General features: G+C 41.4%; 2 protein-coding genes across 2 annotated transcripts in view; both read right to left on the bottom strand.

The window, feature by feature from the left end:
- CEMIP (cell migration inducing hyaluronidase 1) overlaps positions 1–6,954 on the bottom strand; it is a 65,640-nt gene extending 58,686 nt beyond the window's left edge. Inside the window, exon 1 of the mRNA XM_053464894.1 lies at positions 6,788–6,954. The gene's annotated coding sequence lies outside the window, so the exon portion shown is untranslated. The remainder of the gene's footprint in view (positions 1–6,787) is intronic.
- The window catches only part of LOC128492365 (cell surface hyaluronidase-like), a 46,041-nt gene that overhangs the window by 21,374 nt on the left and 731 nt on the right, over positions 1–23,936 (bottom strand). Inside the window, exons 2-13 of the mRNA XM_053464891.1 lie at positions 23,488–23,820; positions 19,422–19,907; positions 5,821–5,961; positions 4,494–5,049; positions 3,159–3,328; positions 2,438–2,626; positions 1,899–2,068; positions 1,302–1,511; positions 827–1,032; positions 596–665; positions 257–385; positions 49–134 (exon numbers count right to left, since the gene is read on the bottom strand). Of these exons, the coding sequence (XP_053320866.1) occupies positions 49–134; positions 257–385; positions 596–665; positions 827–1,032; positions 1,302–1,511; positions 1,899–2,068; positions 2,438–2,626; positions 3,159–3,328; positions 4,494–5,049; positions 5,821–5,961; positions 19,422–19,907; positions 23,488–23,794 (2,720 nt within the window). The 5' untranslated portion in view covers positions 23,795–23,820. The remainder of the gene's footprint in view (positions 1–48; positions 135–256; positions 386–595; positions 666–826; positions 1,033–1,301; positions 1,512–1,898; positions 2,069–2,437; positions 2,627–3,158; positions 3,329–4,493; positions 5,050–5,820; positions 5,962–19,421; positions 19,908–23,487; positions 23,821–23,936) is intronic.

Genomic DNA, 23,936 nt, shown 5'->3' on the forward strand with positions numbered 1-23,936 from the left:
GACATCAGATATTTCATTCTCTTGCCAAGAGTGGACAGGGGTACTCACCGGGCATTATCAACTGTGAGATACTCCCGTGGGTTCAATGCATTGGCAACTGTTGTTTTGACTCCTTTCCCAATGAATAAACCGGCCTTAAAGAAGAGAGAGTAATTTTGATAACGTTACCTAACAAAAATATAGTAAATGTTTGAATGGAAATAAATCATATTCCATTAATAAGGGAGGTTACGTGTTTTATTAGCTACAGCGTTACCTTGAAATTGGAGTGTACTCTGTTGTTGTAGAAGATTCCCAGTGGTGTAAACTCCGATTGTCCTTCAGGGTACTGTCCCTCTGAGAGACCTGATGGGACTTTATGGAATATGAACCATATACCAACATCCTGCAAGGAAGATTAGATAAATATCTAATATCTATAATAATAAAGTCTCTGCCCGTGAGACTACAGAACAGTAGCACAACAGACAGCATAAGTATATTACTTTGCAAATATAGAGTTGTATGAGTCAAAGTTCTGATATATGATTCGGAGTGTGGCAAGACATTTTATGAAATTGGGTGAACCCATATCCGGTAAAAAGACATGTTTTACCTGGGCGCCACCTGCAGAATTTCCAATAAGGTTGTTGTTAGGGTGTGCAATCCAGAACGTGCTGACGGCCCTGGGGGTGGCAAAAAACACATTACATAGCACAACAAGAACATCAAAAAGCTTTATATAATATATATTATATATATACACACACACATATATATACACACACACACATACACACTGTGGCAATAATATTATTTTGGAATGCATGCTTCAAAAATCACTCACATGCAGTCAGTACTAGGTACTGGGATATAATCCCCATAAACATTATCCCGGATTGCAAGGCACATGGCTTCATTGCGGTCTGTAGGCAAGATGGTTCCAGCCTTTATCAATAACCCCAGATTGTGATAAAATGTATTTCTCTGTTCTATTCCATCTTCGAGGAAGAAGCAATGCCCTAGGGTATCATACCCAATTGTATCTTTCACCTGATGATAAAAGTGCAAAATAAAAAAAAATAAAAAATTATCTACAGATCGCACACAATTTCTAAGATTCTGGTTAACAAGAGGAAGGACCAAATAACAGGCAGACTAGGTGCAAGGAATGGTTCTTATCTGCTAACATATTCAATGTTTCATAATATCACTTTATAGGTTCTGTTGCACCACAGCATTACATTAATAGTGTCTTAACCCCTAGCATTTACTTCTACAGCTGTATCCTGCATTAAATAGACATTAGGAAAGTCTCATACCAGAAGCCCATGAGTTCCATGTATAGCGACACATCTTGAAAAGCAGTGGTGAATGGCAATGTTGTCAATGTATGTCGGGGGGTTGTATCCTCCTTCTTCATCAACAGCTCCATTAATGTGGAAATGTACTGGGTAACTGCCTAGCAGCTGCTGGCCCATGTTCGTTACTTCAACCCCTGATAGATGAACTGAACTAAACTGCCTCTGAATCTGAACGAGAAGAAAATAATAAAGAATCTCATAAATAATAAAGAATATCATATGAGCAGAATACTATTATATGTGTAATCAGTCTGCAAGATGCAGAATCCAAACTAGAGAATCTATTACAAGTCTCCTTTTTTCATTTCTCTAAATAGTTCACAGTGGAAAAAGGTTCTAAATATATAACGGTATAATTTATTTGCACTGCAAGTTACAATTGAACTGACTTATTCCAGATTCTGTGAACTAAGTTCTAAAGTCCAAGAAATTTCAGAAATCACTCTGCATTTCACAAATCTATTCACCAGGAAAACCAGAGGAGAACATTATATATATACCATGTATGTATGTATACATATATATATGCCTTCTCCAGGCGTTCTCTGCTCTCACCTTAATTTGACCTCCAAAGGTGTCATAGTTGAAGAACTGGCAATGGTTGTGCCCATAACAAGAATCTTCCATTTCTCCTTTGATTAGAATATTCCTTGTGAGGAGACCAACTTCTGCTCGCATGTCGACTCCATCAACAACTTCCCCAATGTGCATATATAGTGGGCTCCCTAGGGGACAGATTGAAGTTAGCACTGACTTCCAGGAATGCTAAACATGAAAATGTTATCTGAACCTAGCTAGAAAATTGAATGGCCCCAGTGCTAAATATTTAGACTGTAAGCACTCCCCTTCATTCCTTCACATGCACACACGTCAAGGAGAGTCTTTTGCGTCTCATATATGCTTTAAGGAATGATAGTACATCTTATAATCTTCTGATCATTACCCTTTGAGTACAAGCTCAGAATATTCCTCTTATTCGGCTCACATATCATGGCTCACCCTTGAGTTTCTAATATAACTGAGGGCAGGATACAGGCATTTAAGGCTTGTTCATTCCTAACTGTATTGATAAATGTAGAAGGATATTTTCTCACCGTCAATTTTGACTTGATTACTTTTACATTCGGGGCAGTGAAGAAGATTGAATTCTTCAGCTTGGTGCATTGAGTAATCGGTACTTGCAACGACTATTCTGTTACCAGGCAACCAACTCGTAACATCATCCGCCAGGGTAAGGACGATGCCCCTAGACACCGCCACTTTGAACCCATTCGATGGAATGCCTGGAGAGTAAAACAATAAGGGTAACATTATAATATTTACAGATAAGATAATTCTGTAATAATCACTACATTATGCCTTAGAAAGTGGATTTCACTTCTAGAGAATAACCAATAAAATTAATGACTAATGGCAGACTTATATTTTTTCCAAATTACTTAGCCTTCTTTTTATTTTTACAGTTGGTAGAAGGTCTGGGTTTTCACAAAAGACGGTATATTCTCATATTCTAAGAGAGTCACTTAACCCCTTAATGACAAAGCCCGTACATGTTAGGGCTCAAAATGCATTGTTTTCAATGGGTTTAGGGACCGCCCATTGTCCTTAAGAGGTTAAATCATATTCTTAATTGAGACTATGCTTCAAAATACCTATATGGGTTACATATTCTTAACCCCTATGTCTCCATTCTAGTTTGCAGTATATTAATGTGCATGAATCAGGGAACCCTATATACTACATCATCACTGGAATAACCTGCCTAGCCATCATCATAAAGTTGTTATAGAATATTGCTGTATGGAATGACTATACCTTTAATCCAGCCACTATAAGCAGTGATGGTAAAGTGCAGCCCTTTGTATGTCTGGAATTCTCTGCTAGCCACTGCCATACCAGTTGTCCCATTGCTTTCATATTGCTTCCTCTCCTCTGATACTTTTAATGGACCTTCCCCAAGGACTCCAACCAAAGCCCATGGCTGCCTGAAACACAAAAAAATCTGCATTAGATCTCATGGGTAAACCGACGAGGATCTCAGCACTAGGAGTAAATTAAAGGGAGACCATATGCTAAATAACCCTTTAGCTACCAATAAAGATCTGCAATATATTACGGCGTCTTTAATGGAGACTTAAACATTCCACCACATCACCAGACCAATAAAGACATCTTTTATTTTTAGCGCCTATCTGGAATTTACTAATTTCTGCATGGGTAACAATATAACTACAGCACTCTGCAAGCTCAGAACTGCTTGTCAAACCCACAAATTATTATGCTTCCCGTAAAAAAGATTAAAAAGATTCCCAGCATTTTTCTTAATCGGTGAACCTAGTTGTTCAACTAACATAAAGTAAATATTTATAGCAAAATACGTTGATGGAACAACTGTGTGATAAGGCACACTGGATGCAGAATGAACAGGCCCTGGGTAGATGTTATCTAGACTCGCCTATGGAGTGGTTGTTAAGTGTATTAGGTACTCAGGTACTATGTGGTATTCCTAGCATTTTTTCCATATTTCAGTCTAAGACATAAGGTCCAGGTAATGGGGCAAGTGTCTGCCTTTATCTGGCTGAGATATCTTATCAGGAGCTTTAGGAGCTGTCCATGGTGGATGTTTAAAGATCCTCGCTCTCGCATGTTCTCCGTGCCTGTTCTTTAATACAGCTCAATTAGAAGGCTGTCTAACAATCAGAAAAGACAAAAAAAAAGTTCTAAGCATCATCAACATCAACAGTCTGGCTAGAAATGTTGAGTACGCATTGGCATATAGTTATGCTAGGCACATCTCCATCAAGGTGTCTAGCTGGCTGGGGTTAAGATGTGCCTAGCATTACCATATTGGTAACAAAAGTTAATAATCCTGCATTTATGTATTAAGAAAACTTATTACCAACACTGTTAACCCTTTGAGGTCCACACTATATTATTCAGACGGGTTAGTCAAGTTTATATCATAAACCTAACTAATCTAGGTATTGCTAGATATGGAACCGTGCTGACCAACCAAGGCAACAAATGTTTCTTCTAATGTGCACACTAAGATATGTAAATGCTATCGTTGATTGTAATTATAAAGCAAGACAGAGCATATACTTAAGTTAGGTAGAAAGAGGCATAACGTTTATGCTCAGAGGTTGTTACCTGTAGCCAAGATGAAAAATGTATCTGCTGTTTAGGGCTTCCCTCAAGTATCTTCTTGCATCTGGAGTTAAGCTCTTTGCTGCAGAGTCTCCCACAGCTGCGGCGACAACTTTGCCTGGACTTTGCACGGACAGAAAGTCTTCCAGCCTTTTTCCTTCCTCTAGGAACATGTGTGTGTCAAAGCGATCCGCAGCTAATATCTGGCCGGTCTCTGGATCAATTATTCTAATGTTGATGCCCCTGCTTCCCCAGTGCTTCTCCCACTTATACGATCCATAAGGGAGCCCTCCCGGGTGCAAGGTGGCATCTAAGAAGGTCCATGATAATGGTTTCCTCCCATGTATTTCCAAAATCCCTCCTTTGTCTACACCTATGAACTTCTTTCCAAAATCTTCTATGTCATCCCCTTCGGTAGATTTTCCGTACAGTACGATGGTAGCGTTAGAGCCATATGGACATTGTTCTGAGCCAATAAGCAGGGACCCCCCATTTCTGATCAAAATATACCGAGTCCTCAGAACTAGCGGCACTTGAGTATCTGCAAAGACTAATGTGCCTATAACAAAATAATAGAGACATTTCAAGGCTGGTTACAAAGATATGTCAATTCGGAGTTAAATTCTATTACTTCAGATCATTTATAACTTATTTACTCCCACAAATACTGTAACAGAAATTAACCCTATATGTCTAATAAAATAAAATATTTCAACAAAAAGATACACAAATTTCGTTGGTAGACAGGAACTTGTATATCAAACGTGATCTTTGAACACTTAGCAAGGAATCTTATAACCACAATTACCTATGGTAGAATGATGACAATTCACATATTGCACCAGAATGACTTTTTATACATAACCCACAACTGTATGGACACAAATATAGCTTGTACTGTTCATACATTTATGAGTCAGAACACATGTATTTCCCATCTGGCAGCATCTTCTATTAGGCTCAAGCTGGGTTTAACAGAGAGCTGTCATTCTGGCACTAAATACCCCACCAAACAGTTTAGACACTGGATGAAACTTAATGTACTCATGCCAAGCTTTTAAATCCCCTGAAATGACACAAACAGAGCACTACTACAAAATATTTGCAATAAATATATTACCTAATGGTTTCTCCATAAATATTTAAATTAGACGACATAAAATGTTATGCCCTGGATGTTAATGGCATATGTAATGCTGAAACCCAACCAACAAATACATTCCTTAAACAAATAAGAGCATTTTTTTTTTCTGTAGATTGACTCACTTAGATACCCTCCCTGAGAACAGGCCATGACCCATTCACCCCCAGGGGTAATAAATGTTCTTACCTCCATCCTGAATAAGCAGGGAGTGAAAAGTGGCTGAAGATTCCAGCCTAAGGGCAACTCCATGCCCTATAACAGCTGACCTCCTGCCATCATGTCCTGGGTGCCAGGGGGTGAGATAAGACCTCTTGTCTGGGCATCTCTCTGTAATACACACTTATTTAACACACTGTACAGGTTGCATATAGTGACACTGTGTGTATGTGTATTTGTTAATAAACATATATATGTATATTAAAATATATACATACATGTGTGTGTGTGATTAAACAGCAATACAAACACACAAACAATTGTTAAGAGTTGTGAAAGGACACAGATCAGAGATAAAGAAGGATTGCCAGAATGACAGAGGATGCAGACAGACCGGGCTCAGCAGGGAGATCAGCCCAGGAAAGCAGGATTTGCAGGGATCACCCACCTGTTGCCTTCTGCTTTGCTTCCCTGCGTTTGAGGCTATTCTACTGGGTAGCATCAAACTCAACCTAGATGCTACCGGGATCGGAACGAAATAAACCAAACAGTTAAGTAATATGTACAAAAAAAGTAAGATCGGTACGGAATAAACCAGAAAAAAACCATAGAACGCAGAGATTCTGCTGGGGAGACGCAGCCAAGTCACAATCTAGAGCCATTTGTCTGAGAAACCTGCACCTGCTTATGAAGTTCTGATGTAAACACACGGAGACGATGCACTGAATAGAATGTAGCCAAAGCCCAATGCAAAGCACCTTCACACGGTTTATATACATTGCAGAAGACCCGGAATAACCCCCGGGTGCCAGCGCTGTGCCATCCCCTCGCACCCGCAGCATGGCAGAGTGATCAGCGCTTAGTACAGCCCCAGCACAGAAGTAGTGTGTTCCGTGCAGGGGTACCCAGAGGCTGACGCTGTTATAATGGGCATCTGATGCCAACGCCTGTCACACGTTTGCAGTGTTTTATACACCTGTGTGCCAAGCCCTCTCACCTGTGTATTCAGGTCCTTTCCGGCCGATTCAGAGTCAGGGGATGCAATGACTGAGTATTGGGAATAGAGACCCCCGAAGTGCCGAGTGATGCTCTGGACACTATGTGCCGCTTAGCATCGGTCCACAGCTCTGAATCCGGCTCCTCAACTCTTACTTATATATAGTGTTTTCCACTTGCTCTCCTCCCTCTGTCTCGGATGCGCCCTCCTTTCCCCTATCTCCATCCCACCTCTTATTTTTTAATCTCCCCCTCCTTTAAATACCCCCCCTCGTCCTTTCTTCTCCCTTTTTTTTTTCTCCTGCCCCCCCTCCCTTCCCTCGCCATCCTTTTCTCTCTCTCCAGCCGGTAACCTCGGGCTCTATGTGCAGCAGCCAAGTCTCAGGCCACACCCACTCGTGACGCCAGCACACGCGGCACATACCAACATTAAGAGGAATCTCGCAGGCTTCGGTAAGTTCGGGTCGGCTTTGGCACCATGCGCGCCGATCATGCACAACGAGGGGCAAATGATGCCCGGGTAAGGGGTCTTATAATGCGGTCCTTCTAGGTGGTCGTTGTATGGTGGGACCCTTCAGCTGATGGACCGACTGGGAATGGATCGGCGATAAGCAAAGCAAAACGTTCCATATTTGGAATGATTAACCTCTTTCGGAGCAAAGCTCTTTTTACTTTGTGGCACGTAACGGAAAGGGTTAAACGCCTGATACATGTCTGGAGGGAGCTGCCTGGTAACTGCAAAACTGCAAGTCGAATGCCTGTAGCAACGAAATGGTTAACTGCAAGAGGCCACTCTAAAAATGAAGGGGTTAAACTTGCAATGCATTAAAAGACATTGATGCCAGTCTCAGATCGTCATCCTGCACATGGTCTGTTTAACCCTTTGCATTCTGCATGGCTAAAAAGTATCCATCGGGCAGTAAAAAAAACTGCCCTGTAAGCTTTAATATCAGGGCAGTTTAGCCAATTCCAAGCACCAGCCCCCCCCCCCATATGAAAGTATTTGGCTCTATGAGCCTGGGGGTTGTGTCATCAGCTGTGAAGTGGGAATCAGAGTCGTGTCCAATAGACACAAATTGAAGACGGGGGGGGGGGCATTACAAAACATCCCAAGGATACATTTTTAGTGCACATCCTCACGTGGATTGTGGTTTGTGGTTAATGCAGAATGAGGTGGGTGTATTGGGGTCATTACAACACTATAAACAAAATGTTACATTTAATTCTTTGATGTCATTTCCCAAATCAGTTGTATTGTTTTTTTTTTTTAAATGAAGCAAGAGAAAAAAAAACCTTGTTTCATTAGTCGTTCATCCGTCGCATGCCGTCTCATGTCCGCATGGTGCAACCCAGTATCCTGATTGTCTCTACGAACAATGACAAGGTGGCGCACTGCGAGCGTAGCCCTCGTGATAGCAAATGTATAGAGCAAACATTATTTTCCAAGTAGGATTTTGCAGCTACATTTTACTAAATGCCCAATAAGCATCAATGACTTCCACAGCCCTTGTCATGGGCGCTTTGCCTACCCCTGCCTGTACACGGATGACGGGCAACTTCTACCCCCGCTCTACAGCCCAATTGCACTGAGATCTGCGATGCGTTGTGCGTATTCACAGCCCACTTGGTAGCCCAAAAACAGAACTCCCCGTTTTATCCATACATTATATCGCCAGCCTTTGATTCCCAATAAAATGGTATAATACACAGTTTGTATTAAACTCTAATAGCGTCAATAAAGGAAAAGCCAAGACCCCGGCAGGATGATCCGAGATCCCTGAATATATTAATAAACTTTACACGCTTAGGGCAAAGCACCCGAAAAATCCACCATCAACATGGCAAGTTCTCCACAAGGGTTTGAAGAGGACGCTCGCAGCATAATTCACAGTAACTCGGTTAAATTCTGACTTGGTTGAGCACTCTCCGCCGTAATTCCCAGTGGGATAGACAGGTAAAGCTCGCATGTCTTTCAAACACAAAGAAATTTCTATTTGACCCCAAACTTATGCATCCTTGGCATAATTTAGTAAAAATCACCAAACTTGGGTGATTTCTGTATTTAAATATAAAACAATAATTAGTATGCTGTATAAGCATTGTGTTTATATACCAGGCATTCTTTATCCTAGCTGTATATGTTAACATACTTCGCACATGTGCACACATTAACAGATGTAATTGGGTATTTTAAACAAACACACGCTCAATTAGTTGGCTTAGAAAGTCCTTTAACCCCTATTGATTCCAGATTTAGAAGCAAACGTCAGGAAAAGGAACAAGCATTCTAAAAACGTGTATAAAGGCCGGCGTGATACGGGTGACGTGATAGATATGAACGGCCTCAGCGACGTACAGCGCACTTATAGCGCACACTGCAATCACATACGTTCCGACTTAAGTAACCTCCTTGATGAGCGTCTCCTTTTAGCACTGAAATAAGGTGTTACGCTTATATTCAAGGGACATTTTTGTCCAATTGGTAGCCCATGGCTAGAGGAGGCTGTTTATCTGAACCCCCCCCCTCCTAATGCGTTATGTAATTGATTGTGTCTGCTCATCTCGGAGATAGGGCCCTGGGCCCTTACCGTATCATGGCTCATTATCATTATCCCCCAGGTACTCCCCGTGTTTATAATACTGGCCTTTTCCCTATGGCTTGCCCCTTCAATCAGCGCTGCTCATTTTAAAGAACAAACACCCAGGCTCCCCATGCTACAAGTTTGGTATGTGGGGAGATAATATACTAGCGGGGGGGCTATGGGGGCTCCTTCCAGCCGCTTTTGCTACTATATTATGTTTCATATTCCTGATATCTCTGAAGGTGACTTGATTTAAGTTTCTCTTTAAGTAAAGATTTCCATGAGGATAGAACATAGAACCAGCTAGTAAAGGGTTAATATTTCACGTGCGTCTGGGGCAGCCCATTTAGAAAGCTCCCATACAGCTGTACTGGTTGTACCCCTTTAATGTCGGCCCTGCCAAACAAAAAGTTGAACTTCCCTTTTTAAGGACTGCAGTGACACCTATTATTCCACCCATCTCACTAACAAATGGAAACTCCAAGACATTCCGCCAGGATATTGTATTCAGTTCCAAAGACGCGGTTATAATAAACACAATCAAATTTACGAACCCGCAAAAGACGCAAAATTATAGAGCGGGCAAATTCACTTCGAAAGACCCCCCAGCACGGGGGGGCTTACTTCTGACTCATACAGGACAGTAGATTTTTAAGCAACGGATGGATTCATGTGGGTTTGTAAAGTTTGGGTAACTTCAGTGTGAAAGGAATGATCTGACGTTTATTGGCCCAGTAAAAGCAGAAGCTCCAAAATCAAAGCCCTGCATCATGGATAGCGCAAAATGCGATCTGATGCTTTCCATCCATGAACACACAGAAATTTAGACTTTGACAGCAGATGAGAAGCATTCAGCCCATCTAGTCTGCCCATTATTCCAGATGTAAAGACTTTAATCGGTCCTCGGCCTCATCCTAGATCCAGGATAGCATTATACGTCTCCATTCCCTTACTGCATTAGCTTCTACCACTTCTAATGGGAGGCAGTTCCACTAATCTACTAACCTCTCAGTAAAGTAAGAAATCATAATCGTAGATCAAGTGACTACCCTTGGTCCGGAGCATTTTACTCAGACACTAGGATCAGAGGAGGACAGAAAAGGTTAGCCAAAAACACTGGTCTCATACAAACTGCTCCTGTGAGCCGGGTAATAGTTGTGTCACCGTCTTGCGCATGCATCTGTCAGGTATCTCTACGTTGGTTTGACATTCCCGCACAGTAACAGAGTCCGGCGAAGGAATGCAGGGCCAAGCATTTCCCGCGGGGTACCTCCCGTCACTGGATCAGAAGCAGGACCCTTATCGGGCTCCCATGAGCTGTGCCCAGTCGCTGGGTGGGTAGGGGCAGCTTTCTTCTCGGCACAATGAACTATCCACGCCGCAGATTACAGCCTACATGTCACACGCCACGATTAACTAATATAAACCAGACTGCGCTTTAACCCCTTCACCGCCGCATTCCAGGTTTATCTGCCGTTTCCTGCGTTTCTTTGGCTCTGTGATAAGTTAGAAGGTAGGATAACACAATCTCTCAGCTACAATGTGTCTGACCGGAGTCAAGCACGAGAACACTCCTAGCAGGACGCGAGATATCGCTTTACGCTTCCTCTGCCAGAGGGGGCAGCAGAGTATCTGGGTTACAGACGGCAGCTGCCGGCGACCCCGACGAATACGCTTTAAATGTGGTTTCTGTAACCGCACTACTATTTCATAACACAGTTTCCCCATCTCTCTTATTCAATCTCAGACAATCCATGTCAGAGAAATCAACTCTGACTGACCATCTGCCGTTGCACCATATTCTAGTTATCTTCTATAAATGGTTTTTAATTGTGTGTATATATATATATATATATATATACGCACACGCACTACCGTTCAAAAGTTTGGGGTCACTTTTCATGGAAAACAAGGACATTTCTAGCTGTAACATAATTGCAAGAGGGTTTTCTAATTTTAAATTTAAACTTGGATTAACGAACAACGTGTCATTGGAACACAGGAGCGATGGGAGTGATAAAGAGCCTATGTATACCTACAGAGAGGTAGAGTTTGGAGGGACAGAAGGGACAGATTTCTTTCACCAGTGTCAGTAAATGCCCCATAGTCGTTAAGGACTTATACAGGCCTTGGGCAGACAGTTTATCTTGTGTGCTTAGAACATCTACGTAACGGGGAGAGCGCAGATTAGCATTCAGCGCGTACTCTTTACTACCGAGCATATGCGACAATAATGCGGCAAACACCAAAGCGACACAACAAGCACCTGGAAGTATTTCACAACTTAACACAATGACCAAGAATCAACAGGATTTTTTTGCAGCCAAATCAATGAAATAAAAAAATCCCAGTTATATTATCTACATAAAAATCCACCTATTATATTATCTATATAAAAATCCCTCAATTATATTATCTATATAACACAGGCAAGGTGGCAGAATGTGACACAAAAAGTTGTAACTTCTCCTTGCAAGTTGTGCTGTAGATTTCCCTTTCCGTGTCATTGTGCATGTTATATTTTAGAGTTAAACATGCTGAGTGCCTGTTTTGCACATGTATTGGGAGTTGATAATTAGCCTCGTGGATGACCATATCACCCATGTACCGGTATTACCGTGTGATACGGGCACCGTTAGGCAGGCAGAATGGCTGTGAGTGAGCACAATATGAAATGCCCCCCCAGCAGCAGGGGGGTCCATGTGCTTACCCTCAACTTCTAAGAAATAAAAAACCGAGGTCAGGCGGGATCTGAATGAATGTCAACAAATCTCATACCATTCCACGTGTGTGGACACATTTATGCAATGGAAATAACGACAACTGCCAAACTACAATTATCACAATCAACAAGTAAATTATAGAGAACACTGTATATAAAACAAGACCTACATCATTCACAAAGCCTTGCTGCGGTTATTGTGTCAAGCCTGGACATCCTGTTAAACCTTCAGGGTCCAGAGGGCTCCAAACACCACCAGTTCTATGATGGAGCTACATCTTCTGTAAATATATCATAATGTATTATGTACATAGACCGAAATCCACCTTAATGGGCATACTATTCCTTCCTTAGATAGTAGATGCCAATGTCCTCATTATGTTGGAGACCACCATTCAAGAGGGTGATCTGAGAAGAGCCACAAGAGACAACTTCCATCTCAGGCTAATTACTAATAATTGTAAAGGCCCAGATATTTGGGAAACGTAATAGGGTGTTTCGCTACCTTAGACCCGTGAGCCCCCCAGAAACATACTCAGTGCCTTTGCAAGCTTGTCAAGTTGTGGATAACTTGTGGCATCACAGGAGTTTCCTGCAGATTATGCTTTCGCTGATGAACATTCTTGGCAACTTTCCCAAACTAACATAACCCCATCTCCTTTCTTTCTCCTGCCCAATTAGGCAATGCATATATATAGGATGTTTGAAATGGCAGCCGACAGCTTGGACCATGTACCTGCTTGTATGGAGTGGCTGGCAAACTTAGGACTCTTGGCAGTTATGCATGATGAGTTAATCGGTAAGTTTCTGCAAGAGTGCAACAAGTTACCTTCCCAATAAGCTAAATTCAGGCTAACTTGGCCCGAATGGTGCATTAAGCAGAATTTAACCCCTTAATCACAAAGCCCGCAAAACATGAATGGGCTCAAAATGCATTGTTTTCAATGGGTTTAGGGACCGCTCATTGTCCTTAAGGGATTAAAGAAGAGGTGCTAAGCGGTTCAGTTAAAAAGAGGTTATTGACACATTAAAAGAAAAATAGCAAGCAAACAGGTTAATGAACACCAGGAATAAGCAACCTGCAAACCTCTAGCCAATGTGGACTACAATTCCCAGCATGCTTAGAGCCCAATAGCTACAGAGCTGGTAGTTGCCTACCTTGAGACCTTGCGCTAGGTTAAAACACACAATAGATTTTTATGGCGGTGAATGATATGGCTCGTTACAGATTAGAACGCAGATTAATTAATAATGAACAAATTAATATTGAATTTGGTCATTGTGTAATTATTGGTGGATTCCTGACTTGCAGACAGTCAACTAGGAGTTGAGACAGTGTTGTAATTTTTTGCAGATTTTAATGGATTTTAGCGTTTCTTAAATACAGCTCTGATAAATGACTTCATTTCTGATTAGACATAAATGTCATCTACTATCATTCTCTGATAAAATACCCACAATGCAGCTGGATTACATTACAAATATAAAACTGATTGGTGTTGGCCAATATTACGGTATCTTGATTACATTGATTTATTAACACTTTGAGTGCTGGCATGCTACAGATTTACTATACTGTGTTTTTGTCAACTGGGAAGCGTCAACATTGAAGGAATAATTTACTGGGTTTGCCTTTCATAACGTACCTCCCAAGTGTCATTGTTTTGGAAGACCAGTCCCACTTTGGCCCTGAAAGTCACAATAAAATTTAAAACAACTACAGGAACTTAGGTAAATTAAGTTATTTGGAAGAAGCCAATATATTCTATTCCCACAATTTGAATATATTACACTTATCAACAGGTCACGGAGTTACATAAAAAGTTTCAGTAAAGCTCTAACCCTAGTCCTATCTCAAACCACATCTAACATCTAAAACAGAAATAGACCTCTTTGGCCAGGGGTATGTACTTCATTACGAAGATCAAATGCTTTATCTTTCCGCAAGCCATCTAATTCCTCATTGCTTAGTGAATAAACCCTGGGGTGATTTCAGCAAACATTGCTAACTAATACAAGAAATCAGAGCCGTGCAAAGCTGGGCCAAGTTCTGCTAAACGGACTTATGTAAGATTCTGTTCCATCGGTGACCTCAAGTGGAAATTCTGACCGACCCTTTGAATGCACTTGAAATCTTATCATGGACTTTGCAGTAAACCCAGCAGGGTTATAGTTTCCGGGGATCGCGGTCGGTTTAAATGTCAGCTCCCCTCACATTGCAGCCAGGATCACAATAGTCACTAGTTATGGTGATTACCGTAGTTCAAGATCTCAATACACAGCACAGCCAATAAAAGCCTTAATACATTACTGGTAATTTCTCATCGAGACTTGTATTACACCAAATAAACTTAACTTTATACCGTAGTTTGGACGCTCCAGCCACAGACAGGTTTTGGTTAAGTATTTAGTCTATTTCAGGCCAAACCCCACCATAGTGGTCCATCTAGCTAGAATAGCTGTATAAGCACTACAAACATTCTCATTATGCAAGTTAAATATTCCACCTCTCAGCCTTACCTTAAAGGGATGCCCCGGTATGCCAGATGGCCATATGAACAATTCATTTAAAACCTTCATATAGAAATAAAAAAAAAGTACTTAAAAAAGAAATTTTAAAAAAAAGCTGCCTCCTCGAGGGCTCAATGCGCCACTGATTGGCTAACGGAAGCGTCCAATCAGTGGCAGGAAAGCCCTTCTTTTGAAATCAATTTTAAGCAACTGGAGGGGATTCTGCAAAATTGACAAGGGGCGCCAGAAAAATATAGAGACCGCTCGGTAATCATATGTGTTACGTGCATAATCTGATTTAGGCGTCCTATTAAATCAAGCCTTTTAGTTCTGTAATTAGAAACACAGATTCCTACCTTTCATTTTAACCTATTTTTATTGTTAAAAGTTTAAAATCATTTTTTTTTCGAAACAGAAAAAGGTCAAATGGTTATTCAGTGCTGGCTAAATATTCACAGGAAAGACATGACTTTGACAAATGATATCTAATATGGCCAAAAAAAATATTTTTCACAGACACTGTCTGGTTGTTTGCGACATTTAAGCCAACTTCAGTTTAGGCAATAGTCGCCTAAAATGACAATGGGAATAAAAACATTACTATGAAAGAACAAATTCTGCATATCGAAATAACATTTTTGAATGTACTACTTTAAAGTAATACGATTGTACCCCCTTTATTAATAAAATCAAACACCCGCGCTAGAAGCTGAAGCTTGGCAGCTGCCCTTCTCCTGCCTGGTCAGACGCTGGCTCTGCAAATACTCATTTCGATGAGAGAGGTTTCAAGCAGCCAACCAGCGGAACAAAAGTGTTCTTCTTGAAATCGGCATTTCCAGAGCCAGCGATGGAGCTGACTGAAGGTAAGTATATCACAAATTGGTCAAACGCATCTCTTGCATGACACATAGCTGAGGGGTAAGGAAAAAAATTAAATGCACTTCTGGAGATTCTATTAAAATGCATTTGCAAAATGCCATAAAAATCTAAAGGGACCACACAGGTATCATATACATTAAAGTGCATATAATGACTGGAATCAGGGACGTACCTAGAGTATTTGGCACCTGGCGCGAATCCTGTATGTGCCATTCCCGCACACTTTAAAACTGCATAACTGCTATCATTATATACTAAGGCAAACATTGACGGTGGTGCAGCATAAATCCTATCGCTATATACTGAACCAGACATCACAGTGGAACAGCATAACTACTATCACTATACACTGAGCCAGACATTGACGGTGGTACAGCATCGCTATCATTATATACTGACGCAGACTGTGGTGGTGGTACAGGATAACAGCTATCATTATATACTGAGCCAGACATTACAGTGGAACAGTAACTGTTATTGCTATACACAGACATTGACGGTGGTACATGATAACTGCTATCATTATATACTGAGACTAGGGTGACCACATCAGCCGTGTTTTTCAGGACACATATTATTGTTACATATTGCTGACCAGACCAGATAAAGTGCTGCCCTGCAGTATTGATGGTGTACACCTGACTAATTGGTTCTCTTCTACGAGTCTATACACCCCAAGCGCTGCAGGGCAGAACTTTAACTGTGCTGGTCATCAATATGAAAAACTTATACATTTCCTGGAAAACATGACCGATGTGGTCACCCTGAGACAGACATTGCGGATGGTATATAGTGACAGGAGTTATGCTGTACCCCTGTCCGCTAGATTGTAAGCTCACAAGAGCAGGGTCCTCTTCTCCTTTTGTGTTGGTTTGTTATTTGATTTTACTGACTGAATGTAACAGCCCTACGGAATCTGCTGGCGCTATATACATTCATATAATGCAATGTTTGTCTCAGTATAAAGTGATGGGAGTTATGATTTACTTTAGATCATAACCTATCACTATATACTAAGCCAGACACTGATGATAGTACAGCATAACTCCCATCACTATACACTGAACAAGACATTGGCAATAGTACAGTATAACTTCCATCACTCTCACAATTACTAATGCTTGCTTTCTTTCTTACTCACTCACTCGTCCTCCCTCTGTCTCTCTCACACACACTCTCTGAATTTCTCCCTTCCTTTCCACTGTAATTTTTCCTTCTCCACCTCCTCCTCTTTATTCTTCATCATGGCTCTTGAGGTGAGTGCAGAAGGTGATGGGCTTCTGATTTTAAGATCTTTTATCTCCCTAACCGAGCCTGCTCCTTACATTATGGACATTATGGTGAATGACATTTTATTAATATAGGTATGCTACTGGCTGGACTGTCCCTTTAAGAATCCATAACACTTACAATGAACACATCTGCCTTTACTACCGTGTTTCCCCGATAGTAAGACACCCCCGATTGTAAGACGTATCGGGAGTTTCAGAGGGGTCAGCTAATATAAGCCGTACCCCGAAAGTAAGACATATGTCTTACTTTCGGGGAAACACGGGGGATTTGCCGGGTCCGCCACTCTAAGGGGCCGGGAAGTCCCCACCAAGGCCGGCCTTACGTGTCTGCGGCCGCACAGGATTTAAATTAAAACATCGGGGTTTTTTTTTAACTTTATTTAACATCCTCCATGTTAAATAAAGTTAAAAAAAACTTTATTTAACATGGAGGATGTTAAATAAAGTTTTTTTAACTTTATTTAACATGGAGGATGTTAAATAAAGTTGAAAAAAAACCCCGATGTTTTTATTTAAACCCTGTGCGGCCGCAGACCCCTAAGGCCGGCCCCTTAGAGCAGGGCCGACCTTTGGGGTGTGCGACCGCACAGGGCGCCACACTCCAGGGGGTGCCAACCTGCGGCACCCGGCACCCCTCCAGAGATGGACAGTAATGTCCGCCGCTGGAGGAGCAGGCTCGCAAGGGAGCGGTATCGGAGGTCTTTAACAGACCTCCGGCTCCCTTGAGTGATTTTAAGCCGGGTTCAACCCGGCTTAAAATCACTCAAGGGAGCCGGAGGTCTGTTAATGACCTCCGATACCGCTCCCTTGTGATCTGCGCGGCAACAGCTGTTGTGCGCCGGGGTTTCTTGTCAGATCCCGGCGCACAACACTGAAGCCGCGCCCACCGCTGTCCGTGCCCTCTGACCCGGAAGGAGACAAGAACTGAAGAAGAGGAGGAAAAGAAGCTGAAAGAAGAAAGGAAAGGTAGGAAAGCATTAAGTGAGAGTGGATTGGTGTATATGTGTGTGGATTGGTGTATGTGTGTGTGGATTGGTATATGTGTGTGGATTAGTGTATATGTGTGTGGATTTGTGTATACGTGTGGATTGGTGTATATGTGTGTGGATTGGTATACGTGTGGATTGGTAGGTGTGTTGATTGGTAAGTGTGTGAGAGTGATGGGTGTTATGCTGTACCATTTCCAATGTCTTTTTCATGATCTAATTATGCTCTAAAAGTACATCATAACTCCCATCACTCTCAATTTTTTCCCAATATAAGACATACCCCGAAAGTAAGACATAGTGGGGCTTTTAGGGATAAAAAGAAAGTAAGACACTGTCTTACTTTCGGGGAAACACGGTAGCACTTTAATGCATATGATGGCTGTGTCCCCTATAAATTATTATTTTCTCTCCATTGCAAAATAAAGGGATTCATCAGAGTAAACAATACATGAAGTTGCATTACACGTCGTGCCAATACATTGTAATGTCATGGAACACCCGAGCTGCACTACTTTTCCACAGGCACAGTCGCTAGCTGTAAAGTTGCAGGCAGTCCCAACAAAGAAGATATTTTTCAGATCAGCCAATAGTTGTCATGTTTATTCAGTATTATGATGATCAAAGTCACGCCTCACTGACAAAACCTTAACTATACTTTCTTGTATGTTAAGTAAATAAACCTTATCAGAGCTAGCCATTTTGTTCTTTCCTTTAAAGGTTTACTAACTTAAACACAACATAGAAACTTTTAGGAAGCTTTTCAGTTTCTAAGCCAACAACCTATCAGTGCCAGCTTTTGTATCACATGATAATTAAGTGTTCCTGTCAAAAAGTATGTACGACGCACAATTTTACTTGATGTATTAAGTCAGTCCCAGGAATGTTGTTTCTAATATATAATATATATAATTAAATAATTATACTTAATGCTTCTAAGAATTAAATTCAGCAGAATAGGTGTATACATTCTATGTGATTTAACGGTTTTATAGTCTTCTGCACCACAAAACCCTTCGCTATACAAAAAGCAGGTACTAGGAGCTGCCATACAAAAAAACCCCATAAACATACAAGAGATCCATAGCATCTACAAAGAAGTTAATTTGAAACTCTGCTGTCCCTTCATCCAAATGAGGGTCCATAATATCCTTTTAAACAGTTTATATGGTAACGCCACTTACAGAGCCATAACTATTGACAGGGTCGGACTGGTGACCATGAGATGGCCCTGGCACTTTAAGGCCAGTGGGCACCTTATGACATATGTGCGTCCCACAGCTTGATATGCGTGGCTGCATGCTACTATTTATGCTGATGTACCATGCCAGGTGGCCAGTCCAGACCTGACTATGGATCTTGGCACCTAGGACAATCTCAGTTGGTGCCCCATGCCATTGTGACCTCTGCTTCTGGAAGTGGAGGGAAGCACAAGGAGGTGTAGGGGAATTTGTGCTGGGAGGCTTAAGTTCACATCTCACCTTGCAGCACCTGGGGCATCAGCCCTCTTTCCCTGTAGAAGTTACGCCCAGAGCACCTGTGATCTATTGATTAAGTACTATAGGGAAAGGTAGAAAATAAGAATCATGCACAGAAGCCATGCCAAGTATATTGGACGGAAAATGAGTCAGGCAAACATGCTTTATCATTTGAAAGCACCTACCAAATGATTTCACTGGATACCTCAATGGCTTTCCTGTTTTGAGGACACGTTTCTTCAACACAGATAGAGCTTTGGCTTGTTGTGCTTCAACTAGAAAGCCCAAATCACCCAGGAACCTCAGAACTCTGTGAAGTATCAGCGGTTTCACATTTACTTGCACAAGTTTCAGTGGACTAATAAGTGTCCCCGTGGGCTTTAAGTCCTGCTCGCAGTTACGGTAAGGGAAGATATTCCAAGCAAGGCTGGGACCCAGGGCAGTTACTAAGACATGTTGGGATAGCTTGAGCAGAATATCACAAGACCAGAGCTTTTCCTTCCATGGAATGGTTGTATTTTGACCCGGTACTAACCCAGGTCTCACTTTAGTCAATCCGTTAGCTTCCAGTACATGGGAATGAGTGAGGATCTCTCTTGAAGTTCGTTTGATCCCTCTGAACACAACAGGAGCTGATTTTCCCCAAGTGATGTTGGGATCAAGACTTCTGTCTGAAAATCATAAAACACGTTTTCGGTTACTTTATTACCGTATATATATATTTCGATGTTTGCAAAAATGAAATGCGGAAGTACAGGTACCAAAAATAAATTTGATGTTTGCTTTGAATACAGTGCCAACTGGTTATTTGTAAAGTGTTTCTCCAACACACTGTTCAAGATATTCCTCTATCAGAAACCCCATAAAAGGATGATTTTGGTCCAGATCATAAAAAATATTAACATTTTCACATATGTGTTCCCAAAGCAGAACAGTAAAGTTCTGTAGTAATAGTTTTCCTTATGAGTTCCAAATAGTCTGGATTTCTAAATCTTACATGTTTTAACCCTTCGCCATTCAGGGGGTTGCAATACTTTGGCACTAACAAGGTTATTACTTGTTCTGGGTGAAAATGATGGCAGTTCATTAGAAGAAGATTTAGAAACTCTATTTAGAATCAGTCTAGGGAATGTACATCCAGGGCCTTAGCCACATGGCAAGATTTCATTCATTAAGTTTAGAGCAATAATTCCAAATGTGGTACTTATTTGATGCCAAGGCACCTATTATTTTTCCATGTCCATTTGGTCACCAAAATCCAATGCTACGATCTACACAAAAAACACCTAATAACTATATATGCATACCTGGAAACTCTCTATGGATTTAACCAGGAACCTCCAGGTGAAGCCCTGCTTTCCTGGGTCTCCGGGCCACTTTTCTCTTTCCCCATGCAAAAGAGCAGCATTTTGCCTCACTCACCTCAACTACTACTCTCTGCCCATTTAAGACTGTCTGGGGCTAGCCTTGTCCTATGCATGACTACCCCCTCACAAAGTCACTTCCCCAATAACAGGGATAGCTCTCTTTACCATTCACTGGGAAGTTCCCATGTATGCATGTCTAACAAAACATAAGACTAATAACTATTCTTAGGAACAATAATGTGGATGACAGCTGCAACATGGTAAACCACCAGGGAATAATAAACATTGCATACATTCATGTATTATCAGTTTTCTTAAGGATAAGTTTACTGCCATTATATGACTTTTAGGGATTAAAGACACATAGCGGTTATTATGGACACAAGCATCCCCTCTCTCATTTTTCTTACCTACCTACATCTTTCATGTCCTAACTCAACATTGAGGTGTATTCATAGAACTGTCAGTTTGTGAGAGAGCTGAATGTCCCAAGGCCCTGGTAACCCCAGGACTCTTACATTATAAGAAAGGCTGAACGGATGAAATATAATGCATCAACAAATCGACATTCAGGAAATCTTACTTTAACTTTCATTAGTATCTACTAAGAGCTCAAGGCCTTGGGGTTGACAATACATAGAGTCATGTGGCTAACAGGAGGCTCAACAGCTTGTTAGATCTTGGTCTTCCCTCATAGTTACCTGTCCTAGACTTGTTCCTGATACACCTGTACAGCACGGTGGTCTACTAATAAAAACATCTGGCTTCTGACACTATCTTGCCTGTTTGGTACTGTGTTCGGATACCACCTTCTGTTATGGTCACCACTAAGTGTCCTCTGCTTTATACATACATACATCATAATTTGATGCAACAGTCTCCTGTAAGCAGAGTTCATACAAAACACTCACCATTCCTAAACTGCAGACCTGATAAATAGAAATATGCCTAAATAATGCTAAACAAAATGGTAGGAAGTCTGTCTGACATTGAATATTCATATACATTCCATCCAGGGGTAGATTAGGGATGACTAGACACTGGCACTTTAAGGCACTCTGTACGACCTGATCTTGGTATCGGTAAGTATGCAGCCCTACTGACCAACCAAACTCTTCCTGCAGTAGATTTATAATATATAATTAAGGCAAGGGGTTGAAACTCTCCTACCAACCCCCTTATTCAATAAACCCCAAATTGTATGGTTCATTCTCTCTGCCTGATTTTTATATACATTGCAAAACTTTATACCTAATACCGTTCTTACTTAAGAGGCCAGTGATGTATTTGGAGAAAAATTAATGGTCACTACTCTTTATTTATTAATCTAGATTTTTCAGACTCTTTGAATAAGGTTGACCACCTGCCACTACTTTAATTCCTTCATACACCAGACTCTGTAACTTTAAACCTCAAGCTTTATATTCCTCCCACTAAGACCAGTCCAGGGCTGCTTATCCCGTATAGTTAGTGGGGCACTGAGGCAGGTGAGCACCAGTGACAGCTAGACCCTAGACCTCCAGACACCCCAATATTGTCCATAAACCCATCCATCATCTAATACCCTTTCAGTTTCATTAATTACATCAAGTCAACATCTAAATCCTACTTATAGCTACATCTTTTCTGACATGTCCTCCTTTGGTTATTGCTAGTAGCAGTTGCCGGTGTCTTCAAGGCATCAGTTTCAAATCCCATCACTCAACTAAAAAAGCTTTAGACAAGCCCATACTACTCAAAGTGGTTCCTCCACACCTGACTCTGACATCCTCTATCAGTCTCTCCACTCTGCTAATGTCATCCCTAAAACCCATTTTGTTCACAGCCATATAACCACACTTCACATGACCCAAAACACTCCGACGTAAGCACTGCAATAATACCTTTCCATGCCATTGGAAAAGGTCAATACAGAATGTTGCCACATCCCTCCTTTCTCTTCTTCTAACCTTGTCTCAGGATCCTATATGGTACAGTCTTGGCTTTTGAGACTAACCAGCTTAATTTAGTAAACCCATGATGTAAGTCAGGGTGGGAACTACTACAGCAGGGCTTCCTATGGAAATGCTGAACAGGTCTTAAAAAGGATGGAACTAGGCTTCTCCTCATTCATCCCTCGAATAGGAAATCCTGCACCTTTAAGGATTGCACTACAGCCTGTTTTTTTTCTAAATTAACCAAAATGATGTCATAGAATGAAAATTTGAACACGAAGCTCTGAAAGTATAAACAGACATATTTGTGGTAAGTACACCAGAACATTTCCTTAAAACGTAAGACACTCCTGAATGCCATGTAGATGCATCATTTAGTGTGCCTAATGTGCAAATCAATAAGCGTTACATGGAAAACAAGCCAAACACATCGAGTAGGCCACTGGGTCTAATGACAATGGAAGCTGCCTTCCAGAGATCCTTTTTGGAAAGAATCCTGGCGTATGTGGTTAGATCTAAATTACTACGGGAATATCCTCAAAGAAGCATTGAATCTATTAGCGCGAGTATAAACAAGTTACTATATTGAAATAGTGTCCTGAATTTGGGTGCACACTATTGTTTTTTACTTGAGTCAAGGTTCGGAAACACATCAATAGTAATTTTATAGGCCCCTAAGCTGTGTAGGTTGCAAGCTGGTTGCCATTAACGCCTCTCCGACACACTTTGGCTTATTGTATGTATTCTTGTTGGCTAATGCAACCCCCTCCTTTACTTTCCAAATTGATTTGTACTGTATATTCAGATCCCCCCATGGAGAGGATCACGTTACACACACTGGGGTTGTGCTATCTGATCCTTTGGCTACTATTCTTCAGGTTTTAAACTGAAAACAGACGTTCATCTTCTCATCTGCCCCAGATCACCCCCAAAATCATCTGCTTACTAACAGTTTAGGTTTCCTGCGTCACATCCCTGCCAACAGGAGAGCAGAAAGAGGAGGAGAAGGCCACTGGAATAGCTGAATGGTGACGGCACAATGGTAGTAAGTCTTGCTCCCAGATGTTGCCCCCAGCAGTGAATGGAGTTTCTTTCTTGCTGACGGGACCATTTTTCTGCTGGGTCCACGAAAACCTTCAGACACTGGTCACAATGCATGGGTGTTTTGTCTTTGACCGAGGTTTCTGTAGAACGAATCTGCAGACACTCTTTCGGTATTGGGGAGTGTGGACACCGTCCTATTGTAGAGCATCTCATCGTGGACCTTCCACAGTCGCTTAAACCTGCAATAGAAGTCATTGGGAAGACTAAGGGCCAAAACAGTTGCTTTATGAATATAGAAACATATGGTTACTGCCTGCAACAATGTCAGACAAAGGCCTGGCAGCTGTTATCCGAT

Source organism: Spea bombifrons, chromosome 4 (assembly GCF_027358695.1).
Source record: "Spea bombifrons isolate aSpeBom1 chromosome 4, aSpeBom1.2.pri, whole genome shotgun sequence".
NCBI lineage: Eukaryota > Metazoa > Chordata > Amphibia > Anura > Pelobatidae > Spea > Spea bombifrons.